At 42.2% G+C, this 27201-nt stretch overlaps 2 protein-coding genes across 2 annotated transcripts; one reads left to right on the top strand and one right to left on the bottom strand.

Annotated features, from left to right (window-relative positions):
- The first annotated feature begins 1272 nt into the window (after positions 1-1272).
- Positions 1273-13463, top strand: LACTB (lactamase beta). The gene is made up of 6 exons (XM_054642138.2): positions 1273-1652; positions 2529-2595; positions 4313-4503; positions 4841-5186; positions 6492-6657; positions 8872-13463. The coding sequence occupies exons 1-6, from the start codon at positions 1341-1343 to the stop codon at positions 9413-9415; spliced, it is 1626 nt and encodes a 541-aa protein (XP_054498113.2). The 5' UTR covers positions 1273-1340; the 3' UTR covers positions 9416-13463.
- RPS27L (ribosomal protein S27 like) lies at positions 12490-16913 on the bottom strand. Its single transcript, XM_054642139.2, has 4 exons — positions 16756-16913; positions 16407-16515; positions 14041-14151; positions 12490-12977 (listed from the first exon to the last, which is right to left on the bottom strand). The coding sequence occupies exons 1-4, from the start codon at positions 16759-16761 to the stop codon at positions 12949-12951; spliced, it is 255 nt and encodes an 84-aa protein (XP_054498114.1). The 5' UTR covers positions 16762-16913; the 3' UTR covers positions 12490-12948.
- Positions 16914-27201: the final 10288 nt, after the last annotated feature.

Below are 27201 nucleotides of genomic sequence, written 5' to 3'. Positions count from 1 at the left end.
GCCACACTTGTAAGCAGAAGTGGGGAGTCTGTCCTTCTAGAACTCTCCATGTGCCAGCTGTGCCATCCCCACTGTTCTAGGCTGAAACCTGACACTACAGCCAATGCTAGAAGATTCAGCTACTGTAAGTAATTCCTGACAAACCTAGTTCAAATATGGTTATCTTGCAGTTAAGAGGTTTTATCTGGGTGTTAGCCTAGCTTGCTGTACTTCAACCTGGCATATGTTTAGCAGCAGGCTTTTTTCATTTGATTCTGCAAACATTTGCTGGGGAGTGCCCAATTAAGAAATTGTTTTGTGGCTTGACATATTCTTTACCTTCTCTATCTTTTTCTTATGCATCAAAGCAATTAAAGTGTTGGTTAATAGTAAGTTATTTTGTGTGAGCCACAATGGAGCTGGTAGGAGTTACAATCTCACCTCCATCCAGAGGAGGAGTGAGTGGTACTGAGCCTGCTTCAAAAACCTTTCTTTTCAAATAAGTCTTTGGGGAGGATTCACAGGGGTTTGGCTCATTTTGCCAAATACCACCTGTGGACACAGCTGGTGGCTTTTGGTGGTAAACTAAAGTAACCAGCTCTAAGTCCCTGTACTTGGCACTAGTGAGGTCACCTTTCAAGTGCTGTGTCCAGTTGTGTGCCCTTCAGGACAAGAGGACACTGAGGTGCTGCAGTGGGTCCAAAGAGGGATAATGGAGATGGGGAAAGGTCTGGAGCACAAATCCGGTAAGATGAGGGAGCTGGGGGTGTTTAGCCTGGAGAAAAGGGGATTCTGGGGAGACCTTATTGCCCTCTAGAACTCCCTACGCCAGGAGGATGTAGCCAGCTGGGGGTCGGATTTATTTCCACACCACAAGTGACAGGATGAGAGGACACAGTCTTAAACTATGCCAGGGGAGGTTTAGGATGGGCACTAGGAAGAATTTCTTCACTGAAAGAGTGACATCGGAATGGGCTGAGCAGGAAGGTGTTGGGAGTCACCGAGCCTGGGGGTGTTCAAGGAAAGACCGGACGCTACACTTGGTGCCACGGTCCAGTTGCTAAGGAGGTGTTCGGTCACGGGCTGGGCTCGCTGAGCTCAGAGGTCTTTTCCAACCTCATCGTTCCTGTGGTTCCGTTTCTCTCCGTGGCCGGCCAGTCGTGCCGAGCCCCGGGGAAGCGGCCCGAGTGCCGTGTGTCCCGCCGGCGGAGCGAGCCCGTGTGCAGCCCGTGGTGAAGGCGGGCGAGCCGTGCTGCCCTGCTCCAGGCGCCGCAGGCCCTGGCGGAGCCGAGCCCGTCCCTGGCGGAGCGGAGCCCGTCCCGCCGCCGTGGCCGCGCTGCTCCGTGAGGCGGCGGCGCTCGATGCGCTCGGGGCTCGGCCCGGCGAGGCGGTGCCTGTGGCCCGGCGGTGCCATGTCCGCCCCGGCCATGGCGGGCCTGGCGCGGGCCCTGCGGCGGGCGGCGGCTCCCGGGCGGCTCCCCCCGGCCCGCAGAGGGGGCGGCGGGGCCGGGCCGCGGCCCTGGGGCTGGGGGCTGGCGCTGGGGCTGGCGCTGGGGGTTCGGGCGGCGCCGGCGGGAGAAGAGCCGGAGAGCGGGCGGGAGGAGAAGCCGCCGTCGCCGCGGGGCTTCGGCGCGGCCGTGGAGAGGAGCAGGGACCTGGTGCGGAGGATCAAGGTGTGAGGGGGGACCGCTGGAGGCTGGCGGGGCTGCGCAGCTCAGGCCAGCTCCATACAGGGGTGTGTGGAAGTGTGGCACAGTGCGGGGTATCTGGGAACAAGGGGGGCCTTAAAGGCTGCAGGAAGAGAGGCAGGAGCCGTCCGGGGGCACTTGGTTCAGCCTGGAGCAGAGACCTCACTGAGGGCTGCAGCTTCCTCATGAGGGGAAGCGCAGGGGCAGGCACTGATCTCTGCTTTCTGTGACCAGGGAATACCAGGAAATTATGTCAGGAGAAGTTTAGGTGGGTATTAGGAAAAGTTTTTTACTTCGAGGGTGGTCAGACAGTGAACAGGTCCCCAGGTACGTGGTCACGGCTCAAGCCTGACAGAGCTCCAGGAGTGTTTGAACCACGCTCTCAGGCACTGGGGGGGATTGGTGGAGCTCTCCTGTGTGGGTCTCTTCCGACTCGGGATATTCTGTGATTCTGTTCAAAAAGCACCTTGTAGTTGCTTCAAAAATCCAGCTGAAGCTTTTTTGAAATCTTGCCTGCCAGTAGGTGATGCAGTTTGCCAGTTGCATATTAATTGTCATGTTTTGTTTCTCTTGCATGTTCCGTTCAATAATTTAATTGAATTATCAAAGCAAAAATATTACCCTGCTCTTCTTGTTAGGTATGTTTTTCCCAATAGCTGAGTTAAAATGTCAGCTTTGCAAAAGCAGTTTGTACCAGTTCAACCAAACTGGTACATAACAAAATTTCAACTATAATTTGGCAACAATAAGCAGGTTTATTTGTAGGGGTTTTGTAGCTTTTTCAGTTCTAGGGCTTGGGAGGAGGTGTTTTTTAACTTAAATATCCTTCTAAATGTCTTCTGTCCATTTTGTTTTTTTCAGGATGAAGCAGGAATCCCTGGTATATTAGTTGGAGTTTCTGTAGATGGAAAGGAAGTCTGGTCAGAAGGTTAGTATGTGGGAGCAGTAGTTGTGCATACTGTCAAGAACTGATGAACATCTAAAAAATGAACAATTCAGACAAGCTAATCAGGCTGGGATTTTGTCTACTTGATGTCCCATCTCTGGACAGTAGCCAGAAATGGGTGCTTAGGGAGTATCAAATGGCACCTTCCTTGGTAAACTTCAATCATTTCCAGGAATTGATAATTTGTTAACTTCCTGAATATGCTAGTATGTCTCAACAGTTAGATGGGAGAATCTTTCTTCCATTAATTTTTCAGATTAACCTTTGAATGTACTCTGGGCATAGAGCTGTACAGTGCTCTGGTAGCATTGGGTGTAGGAGGTAAAGAACTGCTCTCCCCACAAGAACTTCCTTAGTAGTTAAAGGAATAAGGGCTCACATTTGGTGACCTCTCTGCTGTTTGTGGGCTGAGGTGTGGCTTTACTGGGAAGGTTCAGGATTTAACAGGTGCTATCCTTTCAGAAATTGTAGTTCTTTTTTCTGGTTACACAGGGTATAAATAGAGTGTGTTAGTATTTCTCATATCCTTTAGACATTTGATGTTTAAAAAAAAAACAATCAGAATGTGTATCTGTTCTCAGAAACATTTTCAGGAGTTTCAAAACACTCAATTCTTGGTTGTTTGGGTCTCCTCCTCCCTTCTCCATGGGGGCAAAGCAGGGACAGGTGTGAGCTGCATGTATTCTGTGACCACAGTGCTGAACCTGTTCTCTTGCTGGTGGGAATGGTGTGAGGTTTGGGAGCTGTTTTCACTGGGGGAACATCAGCTGCATCAACAAGCACCAGGCACTTGAGTAGCAGCTATATAAGAGAAAGGGTCTTGGGCAAATGGCATGTCATCTGTTTTATTTCTTGTACTTTGTCAGGGTTTGTGGTTTTATTTCCTGAGCAGTTCATTGTTAGACTACAGTTTTATTTAGACAGAGGTGTGTTGCTTGCAGGTCTTTCTTGTACTGAAAACTGCAAATATGTCATTGCTGCATTTTCTTGCTTTTATGCTGCAACATCACTTTCACTTTTTTCAAACCTCCCTCAAACTGAAGACTGGTTTGGTAGGTTGATAATGCCTCATTAATGCCAGTTCTTGCTACCAGACTTGTGGGTTGGTTACATAGGAAAACACTGTTACAGAGACTGTTCAGCTGTATTTTGATTGAAGTCATGCTGAGTGATATTGAAACATAGTAACACCTGGGTTCTGTGAAACCTTACAGCTTAGGTAATGGGAATGAATTTGTGAGGGATTTCCTCTCTCAGTTTCTGTATTGATACAATAAGACCCTTTGCTGCCTCAGCCATTAGTTCAGAACAGTAAAAGGGGTCTTTATGACTGTTGGTCAGTTATTTTACAGTCTAGATTTTTTTTTTTGGTCTCTTTGGGTTTTTTATGCTGAATATTTGACCTCAGGAGTGTAAATTTTGGCTTCATCTTTAATCTCATTTATCATTATGTTTGTTGTAGTCTTAATCAGCAACTTGAGATGCCATTGTCTAATCCAATGGGCTCTGATTACCTGCTGCTACTACAGTAAAATGTTATTGACTGAACTGAAGCAGGGGCTGGGATAGTCTGTCCAATGCTTCATATCCCAGTTTAGCTGGAGGAAAACTATTTTCAAGAGCCAGTAAATCCAATTCATTGCATGTAAAGAACTCAGCATGTGCAAAGGACTTAGCAGAGGGTTTTATTTCCTGGCAGGTCTGGGCTATGCTGACGTGGAGAACCGGGTGCTGTGCAAGCCAGAGACCGTCATGCGCATCGCCAGCATCAGCAAGTGTCTCACCATGATGGCTGCTGCTAAACTCTGGGAAGAGGGGAAACTGGATTTAGATGCTCCAGTGCAGAAATATGTCCCTGAATTTCCAGAAAAGGTCTACGAGGGTGAAAAGGTATGTAGTTGTTTATTGGTAAGAGTTTTTTCAAATTTTTGTTCCTGTCACTACATAGCTATCTGTGTACAGGTGTCTGAACTGGACCTGTTCCTGTAAAACACTCAAATCATTGAGACAAGTACTGATATTTCCTGCTCAGAAAAGCATATTTGGATCTTCACTTTTATATCAAGTGTGTGTCCACATATACACTTTTTTTTAATACTCTGTTTAATATGTGAGATTTAAAAGGTCTTGCACCTTTGTCTGTTCTTTGTCATGATGAATGTTACTTTTTCAGTGATTTATTGTTTGTCTTTTAATGAAGAGAACTCACAGTATCCTCTCCACCTAGGTCACTATTACCACAAGACAGTTAGTTTCACACTTGAGTGGGATTCGTCACTATGAAAAAGATATTTCAAAAGTAAAAGAAGAAAAGGAAAAGGCAAACAGAGCACTTAAGCTAACAAAATCCCACCAGGATAAAGAACAAAAAGCAAAAGAAGGTAAAGGGACTGAAAACACTGATTGTGCCAAACAGAAGAAAGAACATGATAGTGAGACAAAGAGCCGAAATGCAAAGCCTGGCAGGAACGACAAGGAGTTTGAACAGGAGGAGTATTATTTGAAGGAAAAATTTGAAAGTGTGATTGAGTCACTGAAGATATTTAAAAATGATCCCTTATTCTTTAAACCAGGTGAGTTTCTATTAATGTAGACCAAAATATGCTCTTCTGGTGAGAGTTTTGTTTCAAATAGTTTTACATGTGATGATGATGGTAGAGTCCAGTGAAGAGTGTTTGTTGTGGGTGTTTTGGTTTGTTCTGCTTCCCTCCCTTTTTATTTTTTCTTTGCATGCCCCATTTAAAGCTCATCAGAGAAGTATTTGGTCTGTTTTGCACAAACCACCTGGTCATGTAATATTTATGTCTAAGACTTTTCTCCCAGGAGCAGTAAGTAATGCAGGAAGTGCCCTGAAGCACACCAGTTAGTGGATTTATAAATGGTGGAGCAGAAGATAATTCTGGTAACAAATTTGTATCTACAAAGTCTTTTGTAAGCAGATACCAACTTGCTGTAGTCATGTTCTGGGCCTTCTAGATAGGAAATAAAAAGCAAAATATTTTACTGGGACACTAAATCAGACCTAAAAAAAACATATCTAAAAAACCCCCATAGGCTCACAGAATTACTCAAGTAATTTATTGTTTGGATTATTTAAATTAGGTCTAAGAGGACTTTGAGGAACTTCAGGTGTAAGTTTTAAATGAGTTAGGTTAAGGTAAATTCTATGTATTGCTGATAAACAGTAAATAATGTGCATTTAAGGAGGAGAGGGTAGAAAGAGGGTGAAATTAAACCCTCACCATCTTGGAGAGCTCACTTTAAATAAGTGATCTGTCTCAGCTGTAGGCACTTTAGCAGTTGCTCAATATGTAAATGTTTCATAGAAGGCATTAGCACAAGGATGAGATTTTTTAAAATGAAACATTGTTTTGTAAATAAATTCAGTTGTCTTAAATAATATACATGATTGTGTTCATATAATCTTTTGGGATATTCTAGAACTAGAAACACTGTGCTAAAAGTGATGAATACCCTTGAAAAATGTGAGTATTGCTGTTGTTTTCCCTTCTCCAGGGTATGGACACACAAACAAGTCACAGTAGCTGAGCATCTTTTAAGCAGTAATTGTATGGCTTGTGGGAGCTTTCCAAATCCAGACATCCTTGTTGCACCTGATGTGGTAAATCTCCTGAAAGGATGTTAAATGTCAGTGTTGACAGCTTGGCATGAAACCTGAGTGTACAGAGCTCTCTGGGAGGTTTTAGTGCTGTTCTCTTAGCAGGATGTGTGTCTGCTGCAGTACAGAATTTCTAGGCCTAGGATCAACAATGGTTGATTATTAATTGCTGTATACAGTTTTATTTGCACATATGGTTCCATGTAAGTGTCATGCAATTAACCTGGGTTTTTCCCCTTTCTCACTGTGTTTCTTCAAGGTAGTCAGTTCTTGTACTCAACATATGGCTTTACTCTCTTAAGTGCTGTTGTGGAGAGAGCTTCAGGACAAAAATTCACAGATTACATGCTGAAAATGTTTCGTGATTTGGATATGCTGACAACTGTCCTGGATGACAATGAGGCAATGATATATAACAGAGCAAGGTAAACAGGGGTGCAACTCTGCTTTTTCCACAACAGCTGTTGTCCTTTCTATCTTAATTAAGACACCTGAATTAAGGATGTGTGATTTTTCTTTTCCCAGACATTGGAATGAAGTGTTGCATGTTACTTCAACATTACTCATGTAGCTGTTTCCAGTGCCATGGTATAGGTTCTGTAATTAGCACATAAAATTACAGAAGAAGAAATAAATATTCCTTGTTCTAAGTGTGAATATGGGAGGTGAGGGGAGTAATAGGGGTGACTTCAAAGTTTACATTTACTTTGGGTACAAGTAAGCACATAAATGCAAATTAAATAAGGAGTAACTAGGAAATGATGTTGGAATATATAGTTACTTTAGTTTGCTTAATATACTGGCATTTAAAGGGTTCCATGGAATTGTAATAGTCTCACAGTAACACAGTGTTTTCATAAATCAAATTTCAGTATGCATGTTGACCAGAATTAAAATTCTATTTAACATCAATTTAATTTTAAAATTCATTTAACATAGGAAAAAAATAAACAACACCCCCCACCACCCCAGTCCTACAAAAAACCCCAAACAGCGCCCATAAAACAACAAGCTGAGATAAATTTTGTACCTGGATAATCCATTCCCATATAGTGGATCAGGCTAGGGTTTCTTGTCTTATTTTATTGAATTTCCTGTCTGGGCTCAGAAATTGATTATTGACTCCCCTGTTAAATTTTGGTGTGGGACAAGAATTCTGTTGAATGACAAAGTTTCAGTAACAGTCTCATGAAAATGAGACTCAGACTTTGGAATAGTTTGGCCTCTAAAATGCTCTCAAAGAAAGATGAACACATTGAAACTGAGGTTTTATACTCAGTACAGGTGTATATTGCAAGTGGGTGTGCACAGCTTTACTGCTCTGGTCTAAGATGCTTGGTGCTGGTGTTCAGTTTGCTTGCAAAATTTCAGAGGCTCATCTGGATGACAGTGATGTTCTTATAAATTATCAACCTTGTACAGTCAAGGTTTTTTAGAAGATGTGTATGTTCATCCTTGTATAAAGTGAAATATGGGAGGGATCAAGGAGTTGAGAGAGATGCTCTTCTGGGAGTCTTTTTAGAGGTACTTACTGTTAGCAAATCCATCAGCATCTCAGTTTTGCTTTCCAGAAATTGGAGCTTGATGCCTCAAAATAGAATGTATTGAGGTGTTAAGGTTTGTTTAATGGTTTGGTTATACTATATTTGTCTAACAGGAAAATGCTAAAAAAAATCCATGTTCTAGATCTTTTAGAGGTATAAGTCAATGTCTTTGTAGCAGGGTTTTTTGTGATCAAAAAACTCATTATAGGGACAACAGGACACTAAATCACTGTCACTAAATCACTGTAGTCTTGCATCCTGGACCATTCATCATTCTTCCTTTGTTTCAACCTCTGACTTCCAGTGTTAGAAGTTATTCAGAAGTTTGCTAGAAAGCTTTCCAATACAAGTGAAATCTAGGTAGGGCTCTTCCTTTTCATAACTTTTGAGGGACCTTATTTGGTCTAAACACCAAAGGCTGAAGTTCCTTGGGTTATATATTTATTCAACAGGTCCTTTTCATATGTTCTATGAAATTAATCCAGTCATGATTGGGTTTCTCTCAAAAGCACAATTTGTTCTGCTCTTCTGTTGCATTGTTCCTGACAGTTCATTCTGCAGCTCTGGTTGGCAGTTTCTACATTTGTGTTCTGCAAGATTTGAATGCTCCTTGCTTTTTTCTAGAGTACAGCAACCATAATGGGGCAGTGGGGGGAAATCAACCATAAGTGGAAACTACTGTCTGGGAGCAGTCACCTAAGCCTCACTTGTAGGATTCCTTGTTCTTTTAAACACTTCATTTCTAGTACAGGCATTTAAGAAAAAATCTGTGTTGCCTGATCTATTTATCTCTGTCACATCTCTTATTTGTATATTGTCTTTATTCTTACTATATCCTAAGATTAGGCAGGATTAGTACTTTGATTGAAGTTCAGCTTCTAACCTAAAAAGTCACCTTAATTTTTGTTTTTCTGTCTGAATTACTTGTTGATTTTTCTGCACTAAATATATTTTAAAAATGTATTTTAAAAACTCCCTAAATGTTCACATTCACAAGCTAATACATGCTCAGTTTGCTCTTTTAAGGTGTAGGGCAGCTTAAAATCATTGTGCATAGTCCATGAGAATGACAAGTTGAATTTTCTTGCATTTCAGGTGTTACATTTACAACAAAAAGGGACGGCTGGTAAATGCACCATACGTGGACAACTCTTACAAGTGGGCTGGTGGTGGCTTCCTGTCATCAGTAGGTGACCTCCTGAAATTTGGAAATGCCTTGTTGTACAGTTATCAAGCTGGACAATTTCAAAACAAGAACAGCAAACTTCTTCCAGGGTACCTCAAGCCAAGCACAGTTGCAATGATGTGGACTCCAGTGCCAAAAACAGAAGTGTCGTGGGACAGGGATGGTAAATACGCCATGGCTTGGGCTGTGGTAGAGAAAAGCCAACAGTGTGGCTGCTGCAGACAGCAGAGACACTATGCATCTCACACTGGGGGGGCTGTGGGGGCCAGCAGCGTCCTCCTCATCCTGCCTGAAGAGCTGGGGCCTGAAGCTGGGGGTACCTGGCCAGGGGCACCCCCCAGAGGGGTCATTGTCACCATTATCTGTAACATGCAATCGGTTTCACTCAACAGCACCGCCTTAAAGATCGCCAGGGAGTTCGAGAGAGAGAAACAGGCACAGTGTGTGGGCTGAGAGAGACCTGTGGCACTGAAAACAAAGGGTGCAACTGGGCTCCGAGTTCACTAGGAATATGGGAAGAAAAGCATAAATAATTCACTTAATTAACCTCTGCTAGTGGTGCTAAACTTATGTCTAACTGGAATTCATCTCTCAGGGAAGTTCCTAACTTACAGAAAATGAGAATGTAACAGTCAAAGATAACTTCCTGTAGTATCTGTGTAAATGATCATTATATTAGCAGGTTATTTTTACCAACTAGTGAAACACTTGACCAAGATCAAAAAAATAGCCTTTTTTTTTTTTTTGCACTAAGTACCAATTACCTAGCTTGAATGTTAAACTTTGGAAAAATTTCACATCTTGATTTGACCACACCAATATGTTGCTTGTTATTCTTACAGTTCCAGTCTGCCAAAACTATTCAGTATTACTTTTTAAAGAAAAATTGTGTCACCATTGCTTTTTGTTTTCACATGCTACTTCCCTTAGTTGCTTAAAAAACCAACAAAACCCAAACCTTGAAGCTACCTCCAGAATGCAGATTTATACCAGAAGCAGGCTTTTATCAGAGCTGTGGATTAAGAGCTAGAAAAGAATTAATCTAGAGCAATGTAAGTAAAATTCTTTTTGTTTTTTAGATATTATCTCCTCCATTTTTATTGGACACAGAGAATGTGTCGAATTAGTTTACTGTGCAATAAAAGTATCATTTCTAGAGTCAAGTCCACCCAAATAGCACAACGTGGCAAGCTGTCAAACTGTCCTGTTGTTTTTGAGTGATAAACACTTGGTAGTCAGAAATGGCTCTGTGTTCTGTAGCCTGGATACTCCCTTGTAAACAGGAATTGGGAACTCCAGTAGCTCAATACAGCTCAAAGCCCATTCCTGAAGCCAGGAGTAGAAGTCTCACCAACCCAACACAGCCCTGGCAGCTGGAGCACAGCTCCAAGTGCTGCATCCAGGGGTGGGGACTCCACCACCCCCATGGGCAGCTCCTCCCAATGCCTGATCCCCCTTTCTGGAAGAAATTCTTCCTGTTGTCCAACCTGAGCCTCACCTGGTGCAGCTTGAGGCCACGTTCTCTTGTCCTTTCACTTGTTCCCTGGGAGAAGAGGCCAATCTCCCCTGGCTCCATCTCCTGCCAGGGAGCTGTAGAGTGATAAGGTCACCCCTTCTCTCCAGGCTCCTTCAGCTTCTTGTCAGACTTGTGCTCCAGACCCTTCCCCCAGAGAAAGGCAGTGGCCATTCTCTCTTTCTCTGGACATGCTCCAGCTCCTCCATGCCTTCCTTGAAGTGAGGGGCCCAGAGCTGGATGCAGCACTAGAGCTTGGAGATTTTCTCATCTTCAGTTTCACAATGGGAATAAAGCAGCATCTGCAGTGTCCATTTGATGTATTTCAAATGGCATGGGAGATCTCTGTCACCTCAAAGGTTTACCCCCACCTCACTTCCCCTGCAGTTACATTAGACAGTACTTTCAGGCTGACACAAAACAGAGGAGCATCTTTAGGAAAGGTTTCAATACTTCCTCTCCTGCACTGCTCTGCTGCTCTGAATTTAAGGAGCAAGATGTCTTGGTTAGCAGCCAGCAGGAGACAGCCCTCCCTGCCTCTTTCCCAAAGTAATGCTTTGAGTGTTATCCTCACAGCTGTCCCCTGCCCTGTGAGGATACAGCATGCTGCTATCTCTGCTCCCACTCTGCCTATGGTAATATTTATTACCCAACACCAAGAAACCAGGAAATTTAGGATTTTGAGAGGTCAGTGTTTTACCTACATTTTTAATTGGAGCTAATAAGACTAGTTTAGTATATTTTTCATAATTACAATCATTATTATACCTTAAAAATGGTTTGCTTGGGGTTTCTGGCCCACTCACCAAAATTTCACTTTTTTTATTCATTAATAATTGTCTTTATCTCAAGAGTATCCAATCATTTCGTCTTCTAGCACCTGGAACAAAATGGGTCTTTGACAGTCTCTGCTTCGGTATTAAATTAATCATGAGTTCTTATCTTTTAGGGTAGAAAAGGCAGAGATACGAGAGACTAGGAATCAATGTGGCCTTAGCACATGTATTCAAGTCACAATTAATATTGCTATTTTGATCTTTGTTCTAAAACCAGTAATTTGATGGGCTGGCATTGTGTGTGGTAAACCAACTAACCCATGTCTGGTCAATTAAGAGCAGCTTTCATGGTAAACTTACCTGTGAGTGAACCTTTGTTGTGAGAGGCACTGACATGAACCCCAACTTTTCTTAGGAGGCACATGTATTCCATTGGTACACCTGTTTCTGTATCAAACACCTCCTTCTGCATATGGTAATTACATGTTTGCTGTTTGAAATAACAGAAATAAAACTTACCTTGCAAATGCAACCAATTGGAGTATCAGGTTTTGGTTTATTTTATTGACTAGACATGTAAGAGTTTTCAAAGTCATAAAAAGAATACTAGCTAAGTAGAAAATCCAAATAATAATTAGCTCACCAAGACAGCTGATACTTTTAAAGAGCAGTTGAGACATAACTTGAGATATTATTTAGTAAGATATGTGTAAGATTTTGTTTTAATATTTTCTCATGGTTAAAAACAAAATCCATTTTTACCAGCCATTTAGAAAGACATGGCTTTCAAAAAATAATGATATCCTTTTCCTTATTGCAAGAAGGCAATTATTTAATGCCAGTATTTAATAGTAACAACATGCACATTTGCTGTACTTGTGCCTAGATACCACTCACACCTCCTAGTGTAGTTCCATGACTTACAATTGTTGATATGCCAGTTGTACAATTGTTGATGTGCCAGTTGTACAATTGTTGATGTGCCAGTTGTACAATTGTTGATATGCCAGTTGTACAATTGTTGATGTGCCAGTTGTACAATTGTTGATGTGCCAGTTGTACAATTGTTGATATGCCAGTTGCCTTCTCTGTGCTGCAGGTTTTCAGTGCTTTGCAAAGCACTACTTTTGGGGTTTTTTTTGGATAGACATCTCAGTTTAGAATACCAAGTGCAGTTCTTGAGATCAAATTAGCAGGAGGGAAAATCCATGCATTCCACAGAAACAGCTGAATAGAGGTGAGTAACTTTTCATTTTTATTTATCACCGTATTACCCAAGAGGGGGAAGGGACTACAGCAACACTGAAAGCAAATGAGCCATTTTAAATCTTATCTAGCTTTTGCAACCCTTGCAGTTATGGTAGCTGCAGTAATAAAATACACAAAATGCATTTTTAAAGCAGTTTCTGTAACTATATGCATTACACTGCTGTAGTTTATGATTAGCAAGGGGAAGGATGCAGGAAGTCCAAGGTTTTCACTGTTCAAACTTATAAAAATAGAGCTTGGTTGTCTGCAAACTTACAGGAAGAACTTGCACTTCAGATCATTTATTGAAAAAGAGATTCCAGCAGATTAGTCAGCAGTAGCATGTAATTTGTACAAAATCAATCATAATTACATTGTTGTTGTAACAGGCATTTTTAAACTGGTAAGGCTTTCAGGAACACAGATCCAAAAATCACATGCTGAACTGTTCAGTGTTGCTTTCTTCTAAATGAACAGCCTGCAAAGAAATCACATGAGTAGAGATAGGAATAGTCCTTAAATTGTTAGACTGCCTTGAAAAATTGCCCATCCAATGAAAGTAGAAAAATTCATGGATTAAATTTAAATGTCATGTACCATAAGAGGTGAAGATTTAGCACTGTAAATCTTCTCTAGTTCAACCTGAGCAACATGGCTGTCATGCAACTCAAAATAAATTTAAGGTGTACTATTTCTTTTCTTCCAGATGCATTTTAAAATTTCAGTCTACTGTTCCATCCCTTGGTGATACAAACCCCAACTGAAACAGCTGCTGTGTGTGGTGTCACCATTTCAATGCTCAACAGCCTCACTTCAGGTATTCTGTGCTCATGTTTACCACCCCTGTGTAACAGCACATTATATAAGCATTGCTATGTGTAATTTGTATACATGCTTACCTTTTGCCCTTTAAATAAGAAATTAATAAAATCTGGATTAATTTTTACATTTTTTAAATCCTAAAGTGTTTCCAGTGCTTTTCACATACCCCCAGAATTGGGCTGCACTCAAAGATACTGCTGTTATACCAGTTATCTGTAGATACATTATTGGTGGATATTTGCTCCCTTATAATTTATATGAAACAAATGTTCTTTGAGCCAGGGAGCTGCTTTGCAGTAGGGCTGTTTAAAAACAAACAGGCAAGCCATTAATGACTAGCAGTGGCACAGGATTGCTTTAGCCTGGCAAAAGTACCCTGCTCCTTTGATGGTGCTTTTAACACTTTAAACCCAGCTCAGAGTTAAACAGCAGCATTCATTACACAATGAAGGGAATGACAAGTCACCTAAAATGAAGTGTGTTTGATGACAATGTAGGTGTTTACCTGCCTGGAAGATCTGTATAACCATTTAAAAAAAGGAATCTGAAGAAAAATTCACAATTCTGGGCCTATTATCAATGTTTCTACTAGCCAGCTCTAAGCAATTTGCAAAATCAGTGTTCCAGTATCAGTTTCCAAAATCCAAGCTAAAATATTTGCAGGCTATGAAATGCATTTATCTAAGTGGCATATTTAGGGTGTGTAACAATGCCCTTACCTTCTGTGAGCCTGGCTTTGCCCCCAGTTGGCTGGCACAGGACAGTTGAGCACCCTACACACAGAACTACTGTCTGAGCATGGCTGAACACCGTGGTGATCTTGTAGCATCCTGAAAAACAACATCATGAAACTTTCCACTGGCTATTTCTAGCATCAGTTTTTACTGTGGTAATTGAATCAGGTATTCTAAACACTTGTCCAAAATGCATCTGTATTTCCTTACACAACACACCAAACCAAACTAAGCAAGCCATGGCTGTGTTCTGAAGTGCTTGCCTTTACTTACATGCATGGAAAAGCAAGTTAGGTAACAGAAACTGCTTTGATTCCCATATGAAAATCAACAGACCCTGCTGGCTGACAAGCCCTAATTTGCCTATCACATCTCCTGTAAAGAATTCAGCAGTTCCAGGTTAGCCTCCTCTGCTGAACAGAGGAACTCATGTAGCTGGAGAAATATTTACCTTGTAACAGTAGAACACTGCTGTTGACAAAGCCTGAAAGCTGGGAATATAAACACTGCTGTTCCAATCTGTGTTTGCTTTCTGTTTAATAATTGGTACATGTAAGGCTTGGTTGCATTCTATAAAACTAACATAATATTTCAATGGAAAGACTTGCCCAGAAAAATTTCATTAATTCCCTACGTAATGCTTTTGTCTACAACTTATAAATTGTATGACTTAAGAAAGGATGAGATCACTCATACATGGGATGAGTGATAGAAATGGGATTTTCACTGCTTTTCAATTTCTTCCCCTGAAAAGTATTTTAATTAGCCAAGAGGTATTTTTGGAGGGAGAAATCCTGTAAAGGATTTGATCTGGATGTGGATATACAAAATAGGTAAAGGTGAGCAGAGGTTGCATTTTCAGCACATGTGGATCAGACAGCTAAGATAGAACATATGTTGTGAGCAGGGTCCTGTGACAAAACATCTGCTTGGTAGGGAGAAGCACTATTGGACAGAATAACAGATCTCTGTTTAAATCACAAAGAGCAACTGTACAAATCTTTGTGAAAAACTGCTAACAGCTACAATTTAATCACAGCAATTTTTCCCCCTATTGAAGCTGAACTTCCATGTTGATGAGTTTTTAATGTTTGTGAGTTGGCAGGGAAATGAGCCCAACCCATTTGAGTATCTAGGTAGGAACTCCCAATTCCACTGGCCAAGGGACACATAAGGCCACCTGCTGTTTTCAATGCCTTGTGCATAGGATTCTATCATTACTGAAGCCCTCCTGCTTTGCTCTATATAGTCCTCAAACACAAAAAACAATTAACCCAACAATAATGAAGATAACCCATGATGGACCTATTTTGACACTAACAGTATCACAGTGTATGCATTCAGGTACTCTGGTTTGAACAAAGTGTAAAAAACCAAAAAACCCCAGAAGCTGAGCCTTCAACCCTGTATTTGTTTAAAAGCAATCAGAGCTTACTTTCAAGTTGTTTAAATTAATTTACCTCACTTTCAGATGGAATATGTCCCAGAGCTTCTTAGAAAACTAAGCAACTAAGAAAGAATAAGATCAGAAAACCTGAGTACCTCAACAACTCTCTGGTTTTAAGTCAGGAAGATCACTATTGTAAGTGTTTTCTTACTGCTAGAATCTTCTTATGCTGCAGCAGTTGCTAGGAAGTTACCACACTGGGCAATATGGATGTAACTGTGCTGAATAAAAAAGCTGTTCACTGGTAGAGCACATTCCTGTCATGGTGCTACAAAATCCCATAGTTCAGTTTATAAAAGTGAAGTTGATTATACCGGTGTCTCTGAGACAAAGTACTGAAGATCTCTGAGAAGTGGACACAGGCAACATCTTATAACCCTTGTATGTGAGTTAGATGGCAGCTTAATTCTTAACAGCACATGGAAAAAGGCAGTGCTGTATGCTTTACTTTTATGTATATGTGCAGTATCCCTGCATATGTCCTTGTCAAAAGTTTTTCCAATTGCTCTTCCAGAACCAACTTACAAAAGAAGGAAACAATATTGGCTTCTGTTTGAAACTTGTGCTATGGATACTTTAAGACATCCATTTAATCTCACTTTTTATACATGCAGACCTGGGGGGTTGGGTTTTTCCCTACTTGCAAGGGTTTTATAATGGAAAAAACCCAACTAAAGAACTCATGCCAGAATCTCCAGAAAAAAAGTGTCCGATTGTTTACATCAACTTTTTCCACAGATGGAAAACACTTGTATTGTTAAAACACCCAAAGCAATATACAGACCTTTTTCTCTGCAGAATACAAACTCAGATAAGAAATAATAATCAACTGTTATATGAAGGTTAACAGTATACAAAATTAGTTTTGTTCCTTCCATAACGCACGAACATTTCAAATATTTACCTGGACATTTTACATCCATAAAGTAGGAGTTTGGGCTCTGCACGAGACGTTTCTTTTTGTGCTTCCTCTTCTCATCCTCTAAGGAGGGATGCACCAGGTCTTTGGCCAGCTGGGTGGGACAAGAGGAGAAGCGCCCAGCGCCTTAGGCGGGAGCCGGGCCGGGCCCGGGGCTGCCCCAGCGCGGCCGCAGCCGAGCCCCGCCAGGGCCGGGCCGGGGCCTCTGCGGGCGGCTCCGGGAACAGCGGGGAGCCCGAGCGAGCACGGCCGCGGCCGCTCCTCACCCCCGCCCCCCAGGTCCCCGCTGGCGGTGGCCGGGCCGGGCGGCACCAGCGGACCGTAAACAACTCACAGGCATGTCCGCCGCCGGGCCGGGCCGGGCCGGGCCGCCCTCAGCGCGCTCCCGCCGCCGCCGCGCCTGTGCCGAGCGCCGGGGGCGGGACCGAGCGCTGCCAGCACCGCGCGGGGGCTCCGGCACTGCCGGGCGGGACACCGGCCCTGAGGGCCGGGCGTGCCCTCCAGAACCGCTCCGGCTTCGCGCTGGAGGGTGACTGAATCATCATCCCTCGATTGAGACAGAATCGTGCAACTGTCAGGGCTGGAAGGCACCTAGAGCGGGTGACGCAGGAACGTGTCTGTGAAAAACGCCAATCGCTTGTTTTTAAAATTTTAAAAGTTTAATAGTAATGGTTATAAAAAATAGTAATACAAGTAGAGTAATAATAATTTGGATAATTTGAATTAGGACAATATGACAATATGTCTCTCTCAATAGAGACAAAGAGTTATGGGCGTGCGGGTACCTTTTTCTGGACAGCATAAACCCAAAAAAGGCCCCACGTTAATAGAGGATTAACCCTTAAAAACAACAGCCTGTTGCATATTCATACACCTCATCCATGATGCATAAATTCCATTCAAACACAGGATTCTGTCTGGGCAGTGTCAGCTTCTTCCTCTGAATCCTAACAGCGCCTTCGAGGCGGGAAGAAGTTCATTTCTTCTGATAAGAGGGCAATAAATTCTTTTTCTCTGAAGGATTTAGGTGTCCTGTGGCTGCTATCTCTCTGCAAGTCCTTTCTTTACAAAAAAAAGTATCCTACATAGCATAGTTTCTATTTTAACATTTTTTATAACCTAAAAATTAACATTTTTTATAACCTAAAAACCTAAACCTATATTTAACACAGTACTTAAGAGAATTAATACAGCATTACTTTCTAACACAACACATATAATATTCATTTTAATATTTGCAAAAAGCCAATCATAAAATATGCATTTTTCACAGAACTGCACTGGCTTCACACTGGATAGTGACTAAATCATCACTCGTATGGCACAGAAGTGTGGAACTGTCAGGGCTGGAAGGCACCTGGAGCAGGTGACACAGGAACATGTCCAGGTGGGTTTGGAATGTCTCCAGAGAGGGAGGCTCCACAATCTCCCTGGGCAGCTGTTCCAGTGCTCTACCACCCTACACATAACTTCTTCCTCGTGCTGAGGTGAAACTGTTTGTGGTTTAGTTTATGGCCATTGCTCCTCATCACATCGCTGGGCACCACTGAAAAAAGTCTGGCACAATCCTCTTGGCACTCACCTTGAAGATATTTATATGTATTAATTAGATCCCCTGTTGGTCTTCTCTTCTCTAGCCTAAACTGGCTCAGCTCCTGCTGTATTTCCTCATAAGATGGATGCTCCAGACCCCTCATCATCTCTGTGGGCCTCTACAGGACCCTCTGCCTGTCTTTCTTGTTCTGAGGAACCCAGAACTGAATGTATGTTTGTTGTTTCATAGTAAATGATACATTGCATGAAGTTGTACCTCAAAAAGAAAAAGGCAGAAGAATTTCTGTTAGTTACCATTCATGTGCTTAAATCAATTTAGAGAACTTATGAGACATAAAAACATTGCAGATACTGGAATTTTTTTTAATTTTTTTTTTTTAGTAACAGGCTGAGTGTTTTTTTTCCTGCAAGTCAGTAATCACAAATGTAATCTGTAAAATCACGTGTATTTATCCTGGTATATTTGGAATATTTAAAAGTGCAGTTCAGTAGAAGTCCTCCTGGTGGCACAACAGACCTTACAAAAATCCTTTGCTATGAAGTCTTCCCAAAAGTCCAATGGGAACGTGTCAGGACACTGCCTTTCTGAGAGGGAACTGATGCATTCAGCAAAACTTATTATAAAAGTTTGCCATGAGCACAAGGGATGATGTAATTTCACAGAGGCATATCGCTCTGACAACAATATTCTCAAGGCTGGGCTTGATCTCTCCAGTGCTATAACAACGTTCAAACACTTTCCACCCTGAACTCTTCCATGATTCTGCCAGAATAGCCCCATGTGTTGCAGTGCTCCAAGCCATTACATTGGTTTTCCTCTTCTCACTGTCCCAGCCCTGTAACACTGTAATGCTGTGTTAGCATTTTTTCCTTATGTGGTGATGACACACAGATAGAGGTATTTTGGAAGAATTTCTTCTTGTATCATGGGGAATTTACTAGGAAGGGCTCTGACTCATACTTTCCTCTGCATGCTGTGTTGTGAAGCTAACAGCATAAACCAGCTACCAGCACAGAGTCAGTTCTTGTGTTTTAAGCTGTTCCTCCTGTCCTTTTCAAATGCATGTCATTTATGTGCAAGCAGAATGGAAAAAGGATAATTGCTTAAGGCTTTTGATTTAGTATCTGCAGTAGAGTTCTGGTTTTCTGTGTTAAAGAAAATATCTTCACCATGTATAAAACACCACTTACAATAAAATAGAACTTCTGAAGTGCCATCCTTCTTCACCTCTTCCTCCCTGCTTTCCCCTAGAGCTCTTTCCTAAAACAACAGAGGCAAAGAGCCTCTGGTGCCTGAGGAAGACTTTAGAGTCACATTAGAAATTGGCTTCCATGGAAGGAAGGGCACACAGGATGATCTGAAAACAGGATGTGTTTTGGACACATTCCTCTGGTTCTCTATTTTGGTTTTGCTTGTAGATTCATTTCCTTTTTGTAACAGCTTGAAGTTCAGTGACCTGCTGTATGAGTAAATTCTAATGGATTACCTTTAATCTTACAATAAGATTTTCATGAAATGTACTCTTAAGAAAACAGAAGTGCAGCACTGAGTTGAAGTGTCAGTTAGCAAGGAGAGAAATGCTGTCTGTTCAACAGCAGCTTGGCCTACTGAGACACAGATAGATTCAGGTCTAAGAGAACAACTTCCTCTTTCCAGCCTTCTCCCAGCAAGCAAGGACTTTGATCTCATTTTAGGAAAAAAAAAAAAAGAAACAGAAACTTTGTCTCTTTGCTAGAATGACAAGAGAAAAATTCCAAAAGCTGATCTGGAAATTTTTTAAAACAACACAATGACAGTTGGGTTTTCTCCTGCATTGTGTCAGTCTCAGGACATGCATTGTGGTGGGTCCCTGCTGGGCTGGGACAGCCTACAAACCCTCCCAGTGATCAGCACCTGCTGCCCCTGGTACTGCTTTATTTCTGCTCCATTTGTGGTCATCTGCACCTGAATTTGGGTAGCTCCTTAGGATTTGCTATCTGACAGCTTTTGGGAGGTTTTGCTACAGAACTCTGCCTGTGGTCACTGACAAAGTGTGTAGTGACTGATTTTAAAAACCCAAATTCACCCTACTAATGCTTATAGTGGCTGTCTAAAATACTAAAATGAGGGTGGGTATCTCTGTAATACTATTGTTAAGAGCATTTAGATTAGCATTTCTTTTTGCTAACCACCTTTAAGCTGCACTCAAAATAAGTTCACTTTGAGTGGTATGTTTGATCCAGAATGTGGCCTGCTTGTGGTTTTGCCATTACTGCAGAATTAGTTTAATTGATTGTAAGCTAATGGTGTAACCTGTGGCATGTAATAACTTGGTTTAATTATGCTTGTGCTCAGATCATTTAGATTAGCAGTGGAAACTGAAGAAACTCCACTTTTAGTACTACTGTAATAGCAAACTGAAATTAATGGATTTTACAGGTGAGAATCTTACACTGTTCTTTCCTTCTGGAATTGAACTGTACATACTTTGTGTAATTTTTTCCCAATAATGACTTCATTTAACCTCTTCTACATAAAGCTCTGCAGTATATACACATGAAAAATTCATACATTTAGATCACTATAGTAGAGTACTGTTCTTTGTACATTAAGCCAATGCATTGATCTTAAAACTAGGAGTTGAAAGCAGGACATGTCAACCTATCAGATGCAGGAAGACAAAGTGTAGAATGAGCATAGAGGTATCCACCTTCTAGTGAAAGACTTATTTACTGGAAATAGGTAATAAATGACTTTATTTAAAGGAGTGTCACATGATGGTTATCTACAGTAATGAATTCCAGAGGCACCTGCCAAAGTCAGAGCTTTTAGAGATAGGCATCAAGAGTATTATTACATTGGGTAGCAGAGTTCAAAAGCTAAGGAGCAAAGCTTATGTTAATGACTTGTGGTTAGGTGGCATTCAGGGCAGGACTGCCTCACAAGATTATTGTTCGTAGGACTTGGACCTGCTGATTCCACTTAGTGCCAAAATAACAGGATCTTATTTCTACCAACATGTTTTAACCTCTGTTGTTGTTAAAACCTTGTACTTAAGCAATTAAGATGCAGAATTGTCTACAGTTTTGTGTGTATTGAGAAGAGCTTCATTGAAAACAGATTTTCACACAGTTGTCTTTTCACCTAACCAGTCTCACCTTTGAACTAAAGGGGGGAAAAGGATCTTTGAAAGCTAGAAGTAATGATGCCTATCATTTGAGAAATTAATAATGAGAGTGGGAATGACACAGCAATATAATTTGGTTTTTTCTTTAAAATGTAGGTGTTGGTAAACAAGTCTTTTCTGGCTTTTTTAATGCATATGTAAAGATTTTTGAACTTAGTGCACATGAGTAGAGGTCATAATTACCCTTTGCTGTTCCTATTAGTTCCTTTCTTGAACTGAGGGCTTTAACAGATGCACTTTATCTACACCCCAGTGACTAAGGGAATTCTGCTATACCTTGATTAGGACTCCCCTGTTTATTGGATGAGCTTGGACTCTGGCACTGCTCTCCTTTTATGAGCAGATGCCCTGCCTGGTGGGTGAGGGAAAGGCTGTGCAGTCTGCCTGGACTTCAGGAAGCCTTTGGCACTGTCCCACAGCAGCCTCCTGGAGAAGCTGCAGCCCATGCCTTGCACAGGTGCACTCTTTGCTGGGTTAAAAATGTCTGGGCCCAGAGCACAGTGCTGAATGGTGCCACATCCAGCTGGGACCAGTCCCTGGTGGTGTTTCCCAGGAATGGGTACTGGGTATGGAATATTAATCCCAATATTTCCAGGTGGGACGTGCCTGGCCTTGTCTGACCCTTGCTGCTGGGCCAAAGGCAGCAGCTGTGGTGTTTCACCTCAGAGATACCTTTGCCAGGCTGGGTGCTGCAGCTGGGCACTCAGAACAAATCCAGGCATGGTAGAAACTCAGTTTACCTCTGGTGGAAAAGGTTCAGGGGACGGTGAAGAGAACAAGGACAGGATTCTGCTGTAGAGTTTTAATCCAGAGTTTATTCCAGGATGACAGACCTCTGAATCTTGTAACAGCCCCCAACAGAATCCAGACCGCATGGTCCCGTCTCCTTTTAAGCCCGGGGACAGGGGCAGGGGAAGGCACAGGAGAGGGGAAGGCACAGGTGAGCCACCAACCAGGTGGGAGGAGGGGAAGGCTCAAGGGATAAAGACACTTGGACAGGCCAATGAGCCCGGACCTGAGGGGCATCTTTGGAACTTCTGCCAACCACACCATGACCCTGCTGGAATGTTAAGATTGATGGACAGCACTTAGCAAGAGGGCAAAGGGGAAAGGAAAGGTTGGCACAGCTGGGGGGTTGGGATAGGTGAAACAGGAAATGGCATCACACTGCAACAACTGGGCCCAGTCCTTTTTGAGGTCTTTAATGATGATCTGGATGACAAGATTGAGAGCACCCTTAAGAATCTCATAGATGACGCAAAGTTGAATGGGAATGTTGATCTGCTGGAGGACAAAAAGGCTCTGCAGAGGGATCAGGACAGGCTGGATCTGGGTGCCAAGGCCAGCTGTGTGAGGTTCAACAAGGCCAAGTGCTGGGTCCTGTCCCTGGGTCACAACAACGCCCAGCAGCACCACAGGCTGGGGCAGAGGGGCTGGAAAGCTGCCCAGCAGAAAAGAACCTGGAGTGCCTGGTGACAGTGGCTCAACATGAGCCCAGAGGCTCAGAAAGGCCAATGGCACTGGGCTCTACCAGCAATTGTGTGTCCAGCAGGACCAGGGCAGTAACCATGGTCATGTGCTGGGGTGTGGAAACCCAGGGAATATTTCTCCATCTGCTCTGGGGTGCCCTGACCCCCAGGGAGCACTGACTTTGACTCTAATTCATGGAGAAAATTCCCTAGACTTCAAGATAGACTAGAATCCACAAAAGTGTGAAACAGATTAGAAAGAGCAGTGTAGGTGTGTCACTCAGTGAGAAATTTAGATTTTGGGATTTTTAGTATGTTGTGGATGGAAACAAGATGGAGGGCACAGAGTGTCATCCTGGGTTTCTTCTTCATACTTCTTCTTCCTTCTTCTTTGTTGTCATTATATTGCAAAAGTTCTATTGTCATTACATTGCAAGGGTTCCATATGGATAGAGTTTCATACCTCCTTCATGTTTCTCATAGGCACCTCCTCTAGACACTGACTCTTCCTGGTCCTCACAGCAGCCAACTGACACCAGGTGCCCTCAACCAACCAATCCACTCTTTTATAACACTCTTCTTCTTGCCTACAGCTGTGGCCTGTTAACATCAGGCCTGCTCCTAATCTTTAATAATTAACCCAGCTGCAACTCTTTAGGGGGTAAGATTACTTTCTATACTACATTTATTTATTTGTATTCTATCCCCCTACACCTTGTCATGGGTTTGGGTGCCATTTTGTAATTGGGCAGAAAAGTCTGCATTGCAGACTCTTTGGGATCAGTTATGGGGTTAAAAGGGAAAATCATCTAGGTGTCAGTTCTTAATTGGATAGTTTAGCCTTAAAGACCTTATAAAATGAGATTGTTGGCCATTTTGTGCCTTCTAATGAAATGCTGCCCGGCTTACAGCAGTGAGACTGTTTTAGTGATAAGAAATTATAAACACTCGAGTCTGAACATGAACTACCCTCTCAAGTGCCTTCAATCCAGACCCAGAGAAACCAACAACTGGGACCACCACACTGCGGGGCACATCCAGTGGGCTCCTCAATTCAGGAGAGACATTGAAGTGCTGGAGTGAGTCCAAAGCAGGACAACAGGGCTGGGAAAGGTCTGGAGCACAAGTCTGATGAGGAACAGGTCAGGGAGTTGGGGGTGTTTAGCCTGGAGAAAAGGAGGCTCAGGGGTGAACTTATCACTGCTGAAAGGAGGGTGGGGATCAGGTTCTTCTCCCAGGGAACAAGGGACAGACTGAGAGGAAATGGCCTCAAGCTGCTCCAGGGCAGGTGTGGGAACTCAGCACATCGTTCCCGATGTCCAGAGATGCCAGGAGAACCCTTGGGGGTCTCGAAAATCCTGGAATGTTGCCAAGAGTGTTTGGTGGCTTGATTTTGATCCATCCACAGAAGTGACAAGAGTTTGAGGGCATGAGAATCACTTTAGAGTGAAAAGTGTAAAAGAGACACATTTAGAGGGTGAAATATAAACTTTAAGGTTTTTGGTACAGGGGGGTTATGGAGACAAGATGGAGGGATCAGGGCGTGTCTCGTCCTTCTTCTTTCTTCTTCTTGTCTTCCATCTCCTGTGATGATGTTGGCACTTGGGGATTGGTTTATGGTGAGGGTGCACTTGCTAACATGGGTGAAAAGTATTGGGAAATAAAGGTAAATATTATGTAGGTAGATTTTAGTATAAAAAGACATGACCGCCCCGTGGGTGGTCACGAGTGCCTGTGACAGCTTGCAGATCAGACCTCTGTTGGGCAGACAGAAAATTTTGTAGATAAGAAATAATAAACAATCTGAAGAGCGAAAAGCTGAAGAGTCCAGACTCGTCCTTTGAAACGCGGGCACCCAAGAACCACCCTGCCCGTGTCGGGGCAGAGACAGACAGCCGGACCCAACAGGCAGGTTTAGGTTGGACATTGGGAAGAATTTCTTCACAGAAACTGTGATTAGACATTGGAATGGGCTGCCCAGGGAGGTGACAGAGTCATTATCCCTGGAAGTGTTCAGAAAAAGACTGGAGATGGAACTTTGTGCTCTGGCTTAGTTGACAAGGTGGTATTTGGTCAAGGATTGGACTCCATGATCTCAGAGCTCTTTTCAAACCTTAATGATTCTGTGATTCTATTCAGGCAAAATGGTAAGGTAGTAACTTAGGGATTGTAAAGGGTTTTTAAATTCTGCTTTTTTGAAATGTACAAAACAGAATCAGACTATTACAGTCCCATCTGCTTTTACATAGTGACAAAATGTAAACCATAGTTTCAAATCTGTTCTATTTCCTACAGGTTCAGTGTTCCCCTCAGAGGTTCTCCCATACCAGAAAAGAAAAGAATTGTTGATCTATTTGACTGTAATGCAATATAAACCAAATGTTAACTTTTCCAATTTGGTGCAATAACAAAGACTGAGTTCCAGTGTTTTCATGGAACAGGTATCACAGAGGTGTGGCTATTGAACCTTAACAGCTTTGATAGTACCCCTCAAAGTTTTACTAACCTATTACAAGGTATACAATTGAACAATTAGAGGTTTTTTTTCATATTCTAGAAAATAAAAAATACAACTTAATTTTTATATCTTGTTTTTTAAGTCCATGGTTAAATAAACATCTGTCCCTTGAATGTGACAAACTGGCACTTTTCCAAATCAGAACAGAACACACCATTGCAAAGCACCAGTGTAATTGAAGAGGGAAGTAATTTGCATTATTTTTCTATAAAAATACTCTTGAGTAACAGATGGCGATCACAAACATATTGCTCCAGAGACATATGAAAGCCTACGTGTTCCATAAACTCAAGAGTGAATATTAACCCCCAAATTCTCTCTTCAGTGCTGAAATGTGTTTGTGTAGTCATCTTCAGCATGGCCATAATTACAGTACACAGCAACTCATGTCTCTGAAAGTACAGCTACAGGAAAATATTTCAGAGACTTTTTCATTTGCTGTATCCTATAATCCAATTATTCATGTTAGACTGCAATAATTAACCAATTTGGTCTGACTGTTTCAGTGCCAGGTTGCCATGATAATTTATAAACTCAATTATTGTAATAAGTAGTGTGACAACTCATTTTAACATTTAAAAGCTCGACTGCTAATTATACAGTATAAAAATGATCCAAGCAGCCACATTTCCAAATTCTGGCCTGAACTAGGCAGAGGACCTCAGGTGTGTTAAAAAAAAAAAGAATTGGCAATTCCCCCCATCCTTGATTTGCAGCTTTCATTCTCCTCTATCAGATGATATCCAGGTCTTCCAGAGGTCTCAATCAAACAATTATTATAAATACAAATTTTTTTTTTCACTTGAATTATGATGAAGCACATAAATGTATAGATATAAAATTAGATTTTGATCCAATTAACGGAAAATTAGATTAGCATTCATGACAAGCTCTTGCTGAATTCACCTTGTACAGAGTTTTACATCACATCTGTCAATGGATTTTTCATTATATCGGCTGGGACTACCACCAAACTGAGACCCTTAATGGGGAAAATTTGGATAATTTATAACTAGAAGCAGAATACCTTTTGCTTTTTCAAGGAGTATAATGGCTGAAGGTACTTGTTTGGAGTGATTCCTCAGTGCACAAATACAGCAGTAGCCACGGATTAGACTGGCTTGGTCCTATTTCACATCAAATTGTTGTTTAATGTCACGAGGTGATTTTTTTGTGTGCTTGCAAGAGACTAACCACATGTGGGAAAGCTTTAATATTCAAAACTAATTTTGTTTGATTCTCTATAGAGCTCAGCATAAATATTTGCCAAGTTAACCCACATACAAGGAAAAAAAAACAACCCAAAAGTGAGAAAGGACCCTACAGTATGCTGGGTTATAACTAATAGAAACCTTAATGAATGATTTGGGGAAATCTTTTTTCTGTTTTTGCTAAGAGGGAACAGAGAACTGTTCTAGTGATTTATAGTGTTAGAGTGAACTGTTTATAGCTTGTCTGAAGGCTACAATTTTTAGATTAAAGCAGTAAGTCCTTGTTGTCATTTTGAAGTGTTTTGTAGTGCTATTTATTTTTATAGTGCCTTGTGACATCCTGTGGGGAACACACTATAATGAATACATAATGAGGCTGCCTCACACCAAGAGATTATTAGTGGAAAAAAGATGGGGAAAAGCGTTTCCACTGCTCTAGAGTAGATCTCTTGTTGCAGCATACCCCGTTTGCAGTGTTACGTGAGACACCATGAAAATCATTTTTGCGTTGTGCGCACAAGTTTCTTTGGGAGTTGACATGCCCAGGGCAGCATGCAAATTTCTGAGGTCACAGGCAAGACTCACTCATTGGCGACGTGAGGGAATGATGCCATCATTTCACTTGAACATAGCTTTAACTTGACCATAACTACGTGACCCTGCTTACAACTCCTGCTATGTTCGAGCGGGAACCGAGCCCCGTGGCATCGCCCGGAGCCGCCCTGGGTGAGGCCGGGCCCGCGGACCACAGCCCCCGTCGGGCCCGGCGGTTCCGGCCGTGACGCGCCTGCAGCTCCGCCTCCCTCCCTCCACCCGGCCCTGTTTCCCTTCCTTCCCTTCCCTTCCCTTCCCCTCCCCTCC

The sequence above is a fragment of the Agelaius phoeniceus genome, chromosome 13 (genome assembly GCF_051311805.1).
Source record: "Agelaius phoeniceus isolate bAgePho1 chromosome 13, bAgePho1.hap1, whole genome shotgun sequence".
NCBI lineage: Eukaryota > Metazoa > Chordata > Aves > Passeriformes > Icteridae > Agelaius > Agelaius phoeniceus.
This window is presented reverse-complemented; position numbering and strand designations above follow the sequence as displayed.